We start from the raw sequence: 16,900 nt of genomic DNA on the forward strand, positions 1-16,900 counted from the left end.
GCTCTTCAAGATAATCACCAAAAACCGGACCTTCAGCATCCCAAAAAACCGTCAACATGACTTTTCCTGTGGATGCTTAAATTTAGAATTTCTTCCTTAAGCTAGTGTACTTCCACTCCGTGCTTTGCCTTTTTTGATTCTGGTTGATAATAGTGAACCCAAGTTTCATCACATATTAAAATTTTGTTGAGGAAGTGCTCACCTTCACTTTCATATGTTCCTGTAGCTCTGTGCACACTTTCAACCTAGTTTCCTTGTGTAGCCTTGTCAACTCCTTTGGGACCCATCTTGCACATGTTTTGCGGTACTTCAACTTGTTTTTAATGTTATGAACTGTACCCATATTCACATGAACTTCAATTATCATTTCCACAGTGACTCGGTGGTTAGCACGAATTATGTCATCAGGTTATATAAGTATTTTTGAGATTATAAAAACAACGTTGTTATCAATCAGCTAATCAGGGCTTATCCCAGTGATGCCAACTTAAAGTATAAAAGTACCAGAATTACCCTACCAACAGTTTTCTCCCCAGATCTGTTTGTCTCTTTAATTATTGAATGATCCTTGTATATATTTGTAACACTTAAAACTAATAATCAGTGCATTTTTAACTGCCTCTCTACACACTGCAGAATTACAAGTCGTATTCGTATTCATATATAACTAAAAGTCTATAAAATCAGCACTACAATACTTTTAAAATGCAAGAGGTTTCACTCATGGCAGTTTGAAACACATTCTTGAATTTGTTAATATTTTGTGATTAACAATTTTAGCAGCTTTAGAGCTTATCTTATTTCTTCTCATGTATTTATTCACTGGAATTTTGATATCTGATAGTCTTTTGCCCACTTCGTTAAAAATATAATAATAATATCATTTAGTCATCTGCAGCCAGTTTGACAATATTCCTTAACACATAAATTTATATTATGAATATAAATACTCATTTACAAAGGTGACTGAATGTTTGCGGATATATGAAGTTTTTGGTCTAGACTTACCAAACTTTAGGTGTCTTTTAAAGTAATCCCCTTCAGTGTCAATTCACTTTTAAAGTCAGATTTTCTATTCATTGAAAGCACCCAGCCTCTCAATTTTTAGAACTGAATCAAAATATCAACGGATCTCATCATTAATTTCGGCTTCTGATGAAAAGCGACGATCGCACAAATGTTTCTTCAGATTGAAGAATAACCAGAAGTTACACATAGTGAGATCGAGTGAATAAGAGGGGTGCTCCATGGTTTTGATGTATGTTTTGTTAAAAACAACTAAAAAGTTTTAGCAGCAGTGTGAGAAGAGGCATTGTTGTGGTGCAAACCTTTAACGTTCAAGTTCTGAAGAACTGCTGGCAAATATTGTTCGGTATTCCAACTTCCTATGACAGTCCTTTGTCCCTCTAGCTTAATAGTCTTCATCAGTTCCATCCCTAAAGAAAACAGCGTAAATTACTTTCTTTACCGATCATTGTTTCTTGACCACTATGGGGGATAGCTTCAGACACCGATACGTGACCCTCTCCTTGAGTTGAAACGTCTTAAAATTGTATGTGTATATATATATATATATATATATATACACAATAATATTATATATATATATATATATATATATATAATATATATATAATATATATATATATACACATATCTCATCACCAGTGACCAGTTTGGAAATAATCCAATGACCACCATTATTAAGCACTTGGAGGGTCTTCTGGCGGATTTTCACACGCTCAACTTTTGCTCATCTGTCAAGTCATGAGGTACCCACAGAGAAATTATTATTCACACTGCTAGGGATCTAATCCATAGGGAAGCCTCAATCATTAAATCAGTGCAGTGTCTGTCCTCTTGGATCATAGCATGCACTCAATCAATGTTTTCTTGAGTGACAGCGGATTGCAGCCTTCCTGAACTTGAGTCGTCTAGAAGTGAATTACAACTCTTTCTAAATTCTGAATACCACCTAAAATAGTAGCAGAGAATGGTGCTTCAGAACCTTAGGCAATTTTTAGGCATTCAATGCACTCCTCTTGAGACAAACCGACTTCAAACGTATGGAAAATCATAGTCCGAAAATGCTCTCTAGATAACTTCACGACTTCACAAAATTGTGCTCTATGAAAAGAGGACACAAGTATATTGATAAACTCAAGTTGCTGTCAGGTACTGACATGCACTCAGACAATCAGATAAAAATGATTTGTGGGTCCATGGATCTGTCAATTACAACTGTACCAACCTACAATAATAGCATCTACCACACAAAGTAAAACTGTGACATATCACATCTGTTGATAGATACATACCTTATTCTTCTCTAAAAAGCAAACTTTATTTAATAACAAATCAATTATATTGAACTGTTAGTTATTTATTTGCAGTTTAAAAGAGTTGCAGAAATATTTAAGCATGTAAAATTAATTGAATGTATAATTTAGTTTTGTTTTATTGACATAAAACATATACACATTTTCTTGTGTCCTGGACAATATTGGTGGACAAAAATATGTATTTTTTATACGACAATTAAGGGCATATAGAAAATAGAAAGCATTACCAGTTGGATTTACACTTGATGATTTGACTGAGGTAGTCAACCTTTTTATTCAGTTGAAGGGATTTTGATGAAAGAATAAGAGGTATTACAGTTTATGAGTTTACACCAACATATAGAAAGTGTTGAGATCATACATCTGTAGTAACTATAACTGTATATTTTAATTTGTGTTATCTAGATTGTTGAGTATGTGTAGGATATTTTGTCCATGGACGTGTCAAAATACGGAAGGAACACAATGTCTAAGCTCCTAACCTTTTTACTACATGAAAATGAACATTTTACACCAAACTGGAACTGGTATTGAAACTGCTGTGAACTGTAGCCTATGGTTTAAAAAGTATTTAAATCATTTTTTATACCACTCTAAATTAATTTTAATTCATTTAAACTTAACTCCTGCTTTGATTACCATATCAGTTTCATTTTAAAACCTAATAGGAATATTAGGCTTAGATTTCTATTAAATCAATAATAAATCAGGATATTTTGACTATAACGAAAACAATTGTTCAAAATTTATTAAAAACATGTGGTAAGTAGTTAAACCTACAATTCTTATTAGGACAACAGATTTATTTCACTTTGTGACACCACTTTGGGATACGTGCAGTTAAAGTAGAAAAGTGTACTATCTGATTAAACTATGGTCATCCGTTTATTAGGCTTGGTTTGGATAGATTAGTGCACCATATTTAACTAATACGGAAATTAAGTTTTCATTATTCACATACAACCCAGATTAAAATTATTGCAGTTTTTAAACAAAAGCTAACAAAACACACACACATTTCTAAAAAAGTAACATTTCTAAGACATTTTGATACATTTCTCGAACTTTATTACTACCATTGTATTCTAAATTAAATTTTGAGTAGGTACGGAAAACTTTTAATGGGTCTCAATCTCTAGAAATATTAATTAAATCGACTTAAACTGGGAAGCTCTCATTTTTTGTACACAGGATGAGTGAGGCAGTTTTCAAAAACAAATGAGCAAATTAACTGATTCAATTACACCACACCATACATTTATCGAAAATTGAATGTGAAGGTTGCTTTTTGATTTTTAGTTGACCAACGGTGACTATTTTTCAAACTTAGAATTCCGATCATGTAAGCATCAGTTCGTCTTCGATTAAAAGACAAATTACATTATTTCGATTTTCTAACACTCATTGACAAAATTGTAATCTTATTGCTCTGTCACTTGGATGAAGATTCTGAACTCTTTGTAAATGATATGGATAAAAGTTGTTTTTTTTTTTTCAATGTTCTCCAGACTGTACTATGAGATATGTTTAATCTATTTGAAAGTCGGTGAGTGCTAAGTTGAGGACTGTGCTATATCATGTCAATGATATTATGTTGTTCGCGTACAGACTGTATTACAGGACGTTCTCTCAAACAATTAATGGTTGGAAAAGATCCATTTGTTCATCAATTTATTTAAAATGTCTATGTTTCGTGAGTAGGTGTTCTTCTATTCGGAAATCGTCTTTCATATTCAAACAAATGACTATGTAGTAGTAAAACATGCAGGTCACCTAGTTTACAGGACTAGTTTCCGAAAAGGCTGATGATTAACTTTAATTTTTTGGAATGATACTTGTATTTTCAGAAATGAAAGTTTTGTGTGCTGTTCACATGGTTGCAAAACTTAATCAACCCACTATTTATAACCACCAAAACTATAAATTTTCACTTGCTGATAACCTTATTAAATTACCATACATTTGTAATTAACTCACATTTAGAATTAGTGCATACTTTGTAGTCAATGTTTTATTTTACAGAGCTAATAACAAAATTTACCTTTATTTAACTAAAAAGTGTTCGAAGCGTACATTTTTCTGCCTAAAATGTTACCCAAGTAGGTTTTTACACATAGTGGAAGTAAAGATATACCTACTCCCTTTCGATTTCTTTAATTATGAAAAATAATGAACTTTTGAGATGTATTCCTAACAACTCAAAAACATAGAGTAATATATACTTCTTCTCAAAATGGAGGAGTAAGGAGAAACTCAAGATTTTCAATTTTCAAGCTGATATACATGTATTCACTACACGTCCGGTACATCTAAAACCACAATAAAGTTAATTTCCAAATATCATGAGGACTTATTTTATCATAAGTATTGTCAGTACTGACAAAATGTGAATTGGTCCGGGCAGGCTCTAAACTCATGGTATCTCTAACTGAGACTCAAAATGTGAGACACCCTAGACCTTGTGACCATCAGCTCGAGTGAAAAATTTAACCCTTAATTATGGAGAAGAGAATTTCCTGAGATGGCAATTTAACAGTGTCTAAACTAAACTAAAAACAAGAGATCTGTGAGTGATAACTGTAATGTTTATTTTCCAATCTCATATCTGAAGAACAGCTGTTGTTAAACAGTTTTATTTGGACAGCTGTTGATAATTACAGGTAATAATGCTACACCAACAACATTATTTTTACATTGCTGAGTTCCTTCTTTTCCACACAAGTTGTCATATGGTTATATAACAAATTAAAATAAGATGTTTACATAATCAAAATGAAGAGAAAAAACATTCTATACTAATTATTTTATTAAATACCAGCACTTACTGTGCCTTACCCGTACCCTTACTGCTAAACTAGTCACTCTCCTACAAATTCTTTAGTTTTTATAGGAGGTCAGATTTGGTCACAGTAGAATTTAAAGCCAATTATAAAAATGTTATGATGCTTGGTACTGTTTTCAACTTAAACTTAACCTGAAAAATTTCTCACACATTAAAAAGCCATTATAATAAATTTTTATATATATATATATATATATATATATATATATATATATATGTACATTTCATGTAAACAGTAGAATGAGTCATATATTTCTTACAATTTTCTCTCCATTCTCCATTATTATCTCTGAGTAGACGATAACTGAACAATCAATAACTGAACTAATTCTGTATTTCCAATTACAACTATCAGTTACAATAGAAGATTAAAAATTAATAAAATTACCAGCTCAGAGACAGTTTAAATGTAATTATTTGTACAGTACCAAAAGTATTTTTAATCTACACGTCTCGTAAAATTATTTATCACTCACTGAGCAAATACATACTACCCATTACTAATGAAACACACACATTAACTCATTGTAAAACAAACAAAAAAACCAAGCCTATGAAGCTCAATACTTGCATTGCAATTCTTCTTACGCTGTAGGTGTAAAATAAGGCTGGTATTAAACAGACGTATTTTTGTTGGTTTAAATATTCCTTTTTAACTTAAAACGGTTCTAAAATCTTCAATGATGCTTTCAACCTTTTACTGTTTTAAATTATAATACCTTAATGTCTCATCTTAAACTAACTGAAAATCTGCAATTGTAAATCTTTAGAAATGACACTGTTTACTGCAAAACAGTATTTATCCAATTTAGGTAACTTTTGGTGATTTCATTCATTTAATTAGATATTTTATCAGCTATTTATAGTACATATTTCAAAAATTAAAATACCCACAAAACTCAAGTTTTACAAGGTTTAGTTTTATGATTTAGATTTACACTGGCCAGCAACCCTGGTATACACTTCACTATAATTCAGCTACTTGCAGACAAGATAATTAAGAGTTCAAGGCTAGATTATGCCATTTTCCTGTATTCTATATGTCATTGTATTATATCTAGTCAAAAGTTGTAATAACAGAGAAGTCTGGTATGTCCAGTTTTAGAAAGGAAGATCGATTGGACCTCAGATAACTTGAGAACTTAAGAGTTGATTTTGACAATCAGTCCATTACCCAAGTGGTATTAATCCCATATTAAATTTGTAGGCACTTCTATTTTCCTAGTAACTGGACTATTAATTAATGATCCTTACACCTAAATGGTACGGTAGATCATTTTATATAGTGTAAAAAATTTCTAGTAAAAACAAACTACTTTAGTATTTACATAGTTTTGTTTTATCATAAACGGATTAAAAATAGTCAACAAAGAACTTATTTCTATATCAGATTAATATGTTTAATTTTCCTTGCTATTATTAGTAATTTTTATTTTTTCATAATTTAGACTTTAGTTATATTTAAAATTAACTAGTTCTTGAATTACAGTTGATTTAAAAACATCCACAGTACAAAATCTAAAGAAAATTAATTTAAACACTTAATTTATTTCATAGTTAACTTTGCAGCAAGGAATGTATCTCACCTTAAAACTGCTTACAATGTTCAAAAAATTTGTGATAAGACAAAACTTGTTTGTATCATAAATACTGGACTCGTGTCTTTCAAGAAAGTGATTCAATGGAAACTCTGTTTGAAACTGAATGGAGGATCATGGTATAGTAGACTGCTCTAAAGTCTGAAATTGGTAACAAAATGGTTCAAACATGAACCATTTTGTTACTACCAAGTAGTGAAGCTATCAACACTATTTGTATCTTATACTCAAAACATTTTTCTTATCTGAGGTAAACAAGTACAGTAATGTTCAGAAGATAATGATTTGCCTTATACTCGTAGCATTATACTCATAAAAGAAAATTTTAAACTATACTATAAACTGCATTATTCTATTTTTTTTAAGGAGAGGCCAATCCCTTTTTGACCTTATTTTGTGTGTCTTCATGGGTCACTGGTCTGTACAAGGATGTTATCAAACAGAATAATAGAGAGAGTCAGTACACTACAAGGTTGGCAGTATTGATCAAATGTGCTAGTTACAGATAGGAATTGAAAGTGTGCTATCTTTAACTCAGACCCAGAGTCCAGATGCTGATGCCCTAGATCGCTGGGCCACGACTCTCACAAATTACAAACTACACTCATGGATTAAAGTTTGTGCACCACCCCAATAATTAAAAATTACGACTGTGCAAGACCTATTATGATGGCTAGTACACTAACCAAAGAGCATCCTCTAAAGATAAGATAATCTACTTCTGATAACAAACTTCTTCCTAATCATATTTTCTGCTTCTTATCTAATATACAGTCCAAATTCCAAATAAATGACATTCTTGAAGTATTCCTCATATTTTATTTTTTATTCTTATGAACAAGCTTTAATTGTAAGGAGTTCTATTAGTGTTCACAATCAATAAGCTGTACTGATAGTACACTACAATGGATGTTCACTGTCATTTGACTACTGCTGAGGCACGTATGTAGAGCAAGAATTTTGTTCAACAGGGGCACAAAGAGAAGTGAGTAGAATATTTGGAGTGCACCATTCAACGGATGAGAGAGCCATAAGGTATATCTATAAACTGGACATGACAACAGAAGGTCAGTTCAGGGCAGAACAAGAGTCACAGACAACAGATGATCAATAATTGTCTACGCAGGAGTACTAGTACTCAGCTCCAGGACCTGATCAGGCAGGTACATAAAGTCCATATTTTAAGTCATACAATACATGGACGTATTAGAAAAGGTGATTTGAGCAGCAGAAGACCTGCTGCAAGTCCTCTCCTCACCACACGACATTGGGTAGTCAGACTTAGATTTGCTCAAAACCAAGTCTACTGGAACATGAACAATTGGATGAAGGTTCTCTTCTCAGATGAGACAAGAGTTAGTCTAGCTTCTCCAGATGGACGTCAGCTTGTCTGGAGAAGGCAGGGTGAAAGATATGCCCGTCTGCTTCTCTCCCAGGATATTCTTTTGAGGGGGTTCATTTATGTTTTGGGGCGATATTAGTTTTGAAGCATGCTCAGAGCTTGTAGCACCTAGACCAGCTTTAACTGTAATATGGCACGTGGAAAACATATTAGAAGAACATGTAGTTCCATTTGCTTCATTTGTTGGTTCTCACTTCAAACTGATGAATGACAATGCTCGCCTGCATAAGCAGTCCAAGACTATCTTATAGACTTATATCTATTAGATAGTCTATTATCTTATAGATATCTGTATAGACACTATTGAATGACAAACAAAGAATCCAGATCTCAATCCTATATCAACACTCTTCCTCAGTCACTGGTACTGAGTGGTCAAGCCTCTGATAAGAGCTTTGCTTATCACCAAATACCGGAGTGTGCCTTAAATAGTGAATTTAATTATGCAAGTGTTTTAAAGTTATTTTGTCTATAATGCTGGCTAATTGTGGCATGTGCGTAGTTGTAACTAACGATCTTAATGATATGTTAAAGTGTGCCGATCTGTGCAATACGATTCTGCATATGGACTAAAATCGGTTTCCAGACGCAGTGAAAACTTACTGGTCCAAAAGAAAGATTGGTTTTGTAAACTAAGCACAGCCTCAGGCAACAGCTGCAAATCAGGAGAACCATCGACAGCTTTCACTAAGGAGATAAAAAGCATATTGGACAGCTTTGAACATGAGGTTTTTACTGAACTTAAAAATCAATCTCTTAAGTTTGAAGAGTTTAAAACATAAATTGAGCTCTTTTCTTCTAAAATAGACGACGCTAGGAGGAACTAAGAAAACAAAATAAAGCGATCCTCCAAGAAAGCAGAAGCATTCGGTGAGAGAATTCGAAGTTAACCCAAAAGGTCAACAATCTGGAAACCCACCTACACAAGTTTAAATTAAAATAAGAAAGTATCAGGTCTGTTTATAGATTTCAAGAAGGTGTGTGATTTAGTACAACATGAAATCCTAATTTAAAAGCTGAAATTTGCTGGTATCCGTGGGGCAGCACTGAGCTGGATCAAATCCTTTATTAACCAACAGAACACAACAAGTTAAAATTTAACATGTCTTAAGTAGTGTAAAAACAATCAATCTCCGAGTTCCTCAGGGGTACTTTCTGCTGTTCTATTTTAAATTTGTATAAATGATCTCCTTTTGAAACCGTTTTATGGCGAAATCACTGCCTTTGCAGATGACGTAGCTTTAATATATTCTTCCAATAGTTGGTTTGAAATTGAAAACTATATCTTACATGATTTAATCTTACTTAATCAGTGGTGTTGCAAAAATTTAATGATCATTGACACTTCCAAAACAAAGAATATAAATTTTGATATTGTTGGCATTCAAAGCGACAATTTAAATATCATACTAACTGTAACAACTTCTATAATTTTAATATGAAGTAATCGTTGTCAATGAAATAAGGTATTTCGGCATCTATCTCAGTAGTAAATTAATTGGAAGATACAAATAAACAACTTACATGCTGAAGGTAGAAAAGCTGTCAGAACCTTTTATTTCTTATGAAATATTTGTGAAGAATGGTTTTTGTGGATATTTTTGTATTTCCGTTAACTTGTGGATGTATGAGGATTACTCTACAGTTTGCTTTTTACCATGTAGTTTTGGTGGGAGGAATGAATATTTTCAATTGCAAATGAAATAAATGGTTACATGATACCTCACTTATAATCTCCAGTACAAGAAAGAGAAGAAAATACACAGTAAACATCAAATTCTGACTATCAAAACTTATTTTAAACATTTTCTGGCTTTATAAACAGTTAACACATTTGATACTTTAATTACACCAGACTCAAAGATAGCAAGTTATATAATTCCAAATGCTCAAAATTTATGCCTACTCCCTGAGTTTCCAAACAATATTATAATTTTTCAAGATATTTTAGGTTTAAAAAATTAAAAATTATTTTTCTTATTATTAGTTTAGTTAAGTTTAGATGCATTCTGTTTTTATTTTCTCTATGCCACTCATCTTATTATATTTAAGATCTTTAAAGGTGTTAAAAGAAGGTAATTATGATTCAGGACGTTTAGCATCTGAATTAAAAAACCTATAGTCTAGGAAGTTTTGTAATCGAATATGGGAATCAGTGTTAAAAAAAAGAATGTTAGTAACATATGTAACTAGAGTAATGCAGGTCACAGTTTTTAACTAATCTATTACAAATTAAAACAATTACCGGTAGATGAAAACTTTTTTTATATTTTGATTAATACTGCTGTTTTATAAATCAAGTCAAATATAAATTTGAGGTAATACATTTCTTTTATAACATAATAAATTCTGGCTTAGGATTTTTTAGCGTATATGAATTCACACTTAAATAGTAAGCCGTCATTAAGCATTTGAGGAGTAATGATTTTCTAGAACTTCACTACTATATGTGTTCATCAGAGTAAGGATAAAAAACTAAATAATACCCAAAATAGTAATTTTTTTTATTTTCAGACAAAAAATATATAAAGAAAATATTTTAAATGGTTATTCTCACAAAACTAACTATTTTTAATATGGGAATCATACAGAGTATTACCAGTAAGTAACTCAATATAACTTCTGCATGGAGAATATTTGACACAAGTTTCTATTGATAATGTTTTATGTAGAAAAGAAACTCCTCAGTCGTTGAAGGTTATAATCAGCTGGCAGTTTACACAAGGGAAACCGTGCACATACATTGTAGATTTGGAGCAGCTAGCTTACTACACCATTTCGCAAAGTTCTAAGTGTTATCATTATCAATTGGAACTGATTATTTTAAATACTTAGAAAGTTATTATAAGCTATCTATCTAAAATTTAAAAAACTAAAATAGAATATCCTTACTTGAGTTTTCACTGGCTACGATATTTCAAAAATGTTTCAGGATAAAATCACTTTTCTGTATCTCTTTTATAATATTGTGCACTTATTTTATAAACACAAAAGGCACAAAAAACTACCTCTACAGTAAAACAACTAAAAAAATGGAATAAGCACAACACTAAAGTAAACCACAAAGATGACAGAATTACATTTCACATCCAATAACACGTGACTTTCAATTATTCACAATAATGGCATAATCAGCTGTAGGAAAAAAGAAATATGTCATTGAAATCACCAAATCTTTGTCAAAGCAGTGCTATATGGATTGTGTTAGTTGTCTTAAAAAGTGTACTATAACAAATGAAAGCGGGCGTCACTTTGCTAAAAATTTCGGGCGATGTAATTTCAAGTGATGGCACCACAGAAACAGCAACTTCATCCAAGTTCAGACAATTTCCACTTTAATGGTTAACAGAAAAATCCTAGTGACATTTCTAATTTTTTTTATACACTCTCCTAATTTATTCAAAATGCAGAGAGATATAGCTCTGTTCCCTGTAATTATGATCTTTATAAAATATATTTCAAGTAAACTACACCCATACTATTTAGTAGCAAATCTATCTACTTGTAAAAGGATTATGCAAACACTTAAAAAAAGAATAACCCACATCTCAAGTGTACAATACCACAGATAGGTCTGTGCTATTTCCTTTAGAAATTCCAATTAAGATTCATAAGAGGTTTAGCGTGCTTTTTATTCCTTATCTGACATAATGGAATTTCAGACATTGATTGACTAGTCTATTATCATAAATACAAATACTGAAAGTGTTTTAACTAGGGTTTGGCATTTACCATTTCATTTCCTCAATACTTTCTAAAATAAATTTCCATTTTTTTAACATAGCACAAATATACTAATTTTAGATACTTCCATAAATTTATATGATGAACATGTATTTTTATTGGTGAATGTGAAAAATACATTATTTAACTAAACAGTGAAATTCTATCAGGCTATTAGATGAACAACCAAGTAGCTTTATTAAGCTACTTTTAAAGTTTTGCCAAATGTTTCTTAGTAACATCCATTGAAGAATACAACAAATTGAAATGTGGGATGTTTGGCTAGTAGCATTGGTTGCTAATGTAAAGTAGTAATTCACATTTTAATAATTACGTTGCTGATTTCAGATTTTATTACGATCTATTTTTAGTTTTCTTGGTATTGTCATTTAAACTTTTTTCACCTAAATAATTTCCAAACTGTTTCCATTTTATCAGTTTCTAATCCAGACACTTTTTCAGCTTATCTGAATGAGACTTTCTCAATGGTTGATTCTATTCAGAGAGACAGTTAGATGATCTAGTACACTTGATGCATACTGCAACCATTGTAGAATAGGTTTTATTTTTAAAAAATTCTACTGAAAAATTGTAAAACAAATTAGTTGCCAATTAAAGAAATTACACTGTGGATAAAAATGACTATTTCTTTTGACATAATTAATAGTCACTCATAACAGATGGTTCTTCTCACTTTGCTAGAAATAATATATTAGTTATGATAAGAAGACAAATACAATTACAATCCACTACTTGTACAATAAGTTACTGCATACTGAGTTAGTTTGTTAAAGCATTTATCTATACAGAAGACCAAATTACTATATATTTCCCTCTATTCAACAAATGCATGCACAAGGTGAGAGGCGGCTTACGCTGTGTCAATCTAAGAGTCTTGGAGGCCATTTTGTCAACAGACAGAAGTCATCTAGGCCTGCACGAAAGGCCACCAACCTTTGGGCTCAATTATCTGTAAACTGTTAAATAATTTGTGAAGTACAGTTTGAAGACTACTCAATAAATAACATTTACAATAATAAAGTCCATAAGTAAATTACTAAAACAACACAATGATAACATAAATAGTTTTTCTTATGAATCAACTGAATGGGAGTAATCTGACAAGTTTTATTCATAATCAAGTTCAAGTCTAAAAGGTAAGTGTTCATTCCCTTTCGTAGTTAGAATTTCATGATTTACTTAAAATAAATTAATTGTATGTTTTCACAATTGTACTTTTCAATATCAACGACTTTAATACACAAATTAGATAGAACTTATATTCAACTTTCAAACACAAACCCTTTCAATGGAAATGAAATAAATTCTAAAAAAAAAGATTTTTACAAATTATAAATTTGGTCCGTAGTATATAAATACTATAACTTATTTATAAAATCTTGAATTTAACAAGTGACCGAATATTTTTACTGTGCTTAACCTTTTAACAGTGGCATATTAGTGCACCTGCCAGAGCCTAATCACAGGGATTTGTTTACCAATTCTGAGCAAGTTTAAATCAAGACTGGAAATGAATGTAAAAAGAATTAAAATAAACCAATTTATTACTATACCACTCACTAGAATAGGAAAGGTAATATTTCTTTGAATGTCTGTGAAAGTTATTGGTGGGTAATGTAAAAAGTAGTAAAGATTTGTAACCCACAACTGGATATAACATCTGCCAAGGTTCAGCACAGACTGACCATGTTCTTTTACTATCAAAACAAACACACAATATCCACTAGACCACTATAACTCCTTGACAGACCAACAACAAAGAACAGCTGAATGTCAAAACACGTCAACAAATTACTGACAGCTGAAACATTGTTAAGACGCTAACAGTGGTTACAGATTTTTAAACCGGGCTGATATAAGTACCTGAATGTGAAAGTTATATTAACAGCAAAGTCTACAATGAAGTAGTGTTCAGCAGCTGCAATCATGCTGTACACCTATAAAACACGACTGCTGGTGCTTTCATTTCCCAACTGTGATTAAGTTAGTGCAATAAATAAATCTAAACTTCTAACTCTTCATAAAGATAGTATATAATGCTTTAAAAACTATAATGCTTTTTAACAACTACAATTTACTAAGCAATGAGATTCATTATTTGGAGCCTATGTGCAAGGAGTCTTTTCCACAAATTATTTTGTATGCCTAATAACTTCTAAAAAAGGTTGAGATAAAAATATTTTTACTACCATACTAAATAAGTCCTAGCACAAAAAAAATTTATTTTGTTTTTATAAAATTTCTGATGTACATAATCGTTAAGATTAGAACATGATTAAATAATACAATTCTTTGAATAATACAAAAAATTAGGTTGTCAGTGAAGCCGTCAATTGATCAAATTCAGCCAGAGAGCAGAAAGGTTGCTCTTGTAGCCAGGTCTTTAGTTTTCTCTCAAGAAGCTGTCTGTCAGGGTTCTTCAGCTTCTTAGGGAGACCATACCATAATTTAGTATGTGTGCTGATTGTACTACTCCCAGTTGCAGTGAGATGGTGTACAGGAAGGCAGTTTTTTAAAGCATGTCTGGTGTTGTAGTGGTGTTATAACATGAATTGAATTTTAATGAATGAATTTTGAATTGAATGAAGTATCCATGACAAGAATGTAGAGATTTACCACAGTGAGAATGTTTAGTTCTTTGAAGGTTTCTCTGCAGGACTCTTCCAAGGATTTCCAAGGATTCTGATGGCTCTTTTTTGGTGTTTTGGAATTTGCAGTTGCTGAATCTCTTAAATTGGTCTTTCTTCAAATCATGTGCAGTACATTAACTCATTGGAATTTCATTATAAGAAGCTAAGCTCAGCAGGCATTAAATGTACAAATACATTCCAAAGAATTTACTTACCAAAAAAGACAGTTTATTTTTTAACACCTTCACAGTTTTTGATGTAGCATTAAGTTCATAGCAATTCCATAAAAGTATGCTACTAACGTAATATTACACATGCTATTTTAAATAATATTAAAGTTACTCGTATTTTATTCTGTTGTCTCCTGTAAGAAGCATGCGCAAGAAGCATTTCTGACAACCACACGTTTCATAAGTAATTCTGGCATTTTCTACGAGTTGTCGGCACTTCATTGTTCCTCTGTCGTGAGTGTTTGCACGTTGATGATTTCGCTGTAGTCACACAACGCAGAGAACTACTGTGTGTTGTTGTTTCATGTCACCTGCCCGGGAGTATATTACGGTTTTATTTCTAGTGTTTATTGTATCATGGAAACATCTGACACAAAAATATACGAATAACTTCATTTGAGTGATAATCTCAGATAGTGACGACTTAGTGAACAGTATATAAAAAAATAAAAATTTTAAACAATACACAAAAAAATAAATTTTGTGCATAAAAATTATACATTTAAACTCTACAAACCTATGCCTGTCAAAACAGCAAAGAAAATCAGCAAAACAACAATTTAAGGTAACTACAAAAACCTTTAAAGGGTTAACAATTTGACATATAAAGCTTTAGACACATTTAAGAAATTTATCATATAGAATAATTTAAAATAACACATGATTGATGCCATTCTTTGTTTGTATGATTCTAAAGGGTTTTTCATTTTGGGTGGGTAGATGTTGGCAGCCTGTTGCGGCCATGTTGTTTTGGTGTCAGCTGTTTCATTATTATTTAATTACAATTATTTAATCATGACAAGTTACACGATTGAGCAGCACGTTCAGATAATTAAACTTTATTATCAAAATGAGTGTTCACTAGTTAAAATGTTACGTGCATTGCAACCATTTTACGGCAGACACAGAGACCCTTCAATGTCAACTCTTCAACGTTTAGTAGCTAAATTTGAGAATACCGGTTTGGTAAACAACCAGCCTACACCCAGACGTCAAAGCAACAGCAGATCTATCGAGAACGTCACCACTGAGCAGAGGAACCCGAGGCAGTCAATTCCTCGCCGTGCACAAGAACTCAGCCTTTCGCAAACTTCAACTTGGCAAATTTTGCGTCTGGATTTAGGCCTGTATCCGTACAAAATCCAACTGACCCAGGAGCTCAAAGTTTATGACTATAGACAACGCTATTTGTTCGCCGATGGGCTTTGCAGCGTTTGTAAGGGGACCCTAATTTCGGCCGAAAAATTATCTTCAGCGACGAAGCACATTTCTGGATGAATGGCTATGTTAACAAGCATAATTGCTGTATATGGGACAATGCAAACCCACATAAGGTTCACCAGGTAGTGATGCACCCACAAAAAGTTACTGTTTGGTGCGGATTTTGGGCTGGCGGTGTGATTGGTCCATATTTTTTTTAAAACAATATTGGCAAGGCCATCACTGTCAACGGCGAACGCTACAGAACGATGGTAACGAATTTCTCTTGGCCCAAATTGAATGATATGGACGTAAACGACATGTGGTTTCAGCAGGACGGCGCTACATGCCACACAGCGAACGACACCATGAAAATTTTGTATGAACGATTTGAGGGTATGGTTATCTCTCAAAAAGGTGATGTGAATTGGCCACCAAGATCGTGCGATTTGATGCCACTAGAATTTTTTATGGGGTTTTCTGAAGTCACAGATCTATGCCAATATGTCTCAATCAACCGATGAACTTAAGAGGAACATAATCCAGGCCATTGCTCAAATTCAACCGGATTTATGCGGCAGAGTAATTGAAAATTGGACCACTTGAATCCGTACCATTGTGAGAAACCACGGTGGACATTTGAAAGATGTCATATTCCATACACAATGTTATACATGGGCCTTTAATATGAAAAATAAATTTCGATAATATATCATACATAGCTTGTTTTATTTTATCTCAACATCTACCCGCCCAAAATGAAAAACCCTTTAAATGTAGTTGTACAAATGTTATAATTAAGGTTGTTTTGAATTTGATTATTAATATTTTATGTCAGGTAATTGAAATTAGATTAGAAGTAAAACAATGTAAAGATTGCTTAATCAAACTGAGATCTGCATATAGTCAATT

At 32.2% G+C, this 16,900-nt stretch overlaps 1 protein-coding gene across 2 annotated transcripts in view; it reads right to left on the bottom strand.

The window, feature by feature from the left end:
• The window catches only part of LOC124369713 (UDP-N-acetylglucosamine transporter), a 34,005-nt gene that overhangs the window by 10,191 nt on the left and 6,914 nt on the right, over nucleotides 1–16,900 (bottom strand). Inside the window, exon 2 of one of the 2 annotated variants that reach the window (XM_046827767.1) lies at nucleotides 12,783–12,884. The exons of the other annotated variant lie outside the window; for it this stretch is intronic. Coding sequence (XP_046683723.1) covers nucleotides 12,783–12,813 — 31 coding nt within the window. The 5' untranslated portion in view covers nucleotides 12,814–12,884. The remainder of the gene's footprint in view (nucleotides 1–12,782; nucleotides 12,885–16,900) is intronic. 2 annotated transcript variants of the gene reach the window in all.

The sequence above is a fragment of the Homalodisca vitripennis genome, chromosome X (genome assembly GCF_021130785.1).
Source record: "Homalodisca vitripennis isolate AUS2020 chromosome X, UT_GWSS_2.1, whole genome shotgun sequence".
NCBI classification, from domain to species: domain Eukaryota; kingdom Metazoa; phylum Arthropoda; class Insecta; order Hemiptera; family Cicadellidae; genus Homalodisca; species Homalodisca vitripennis.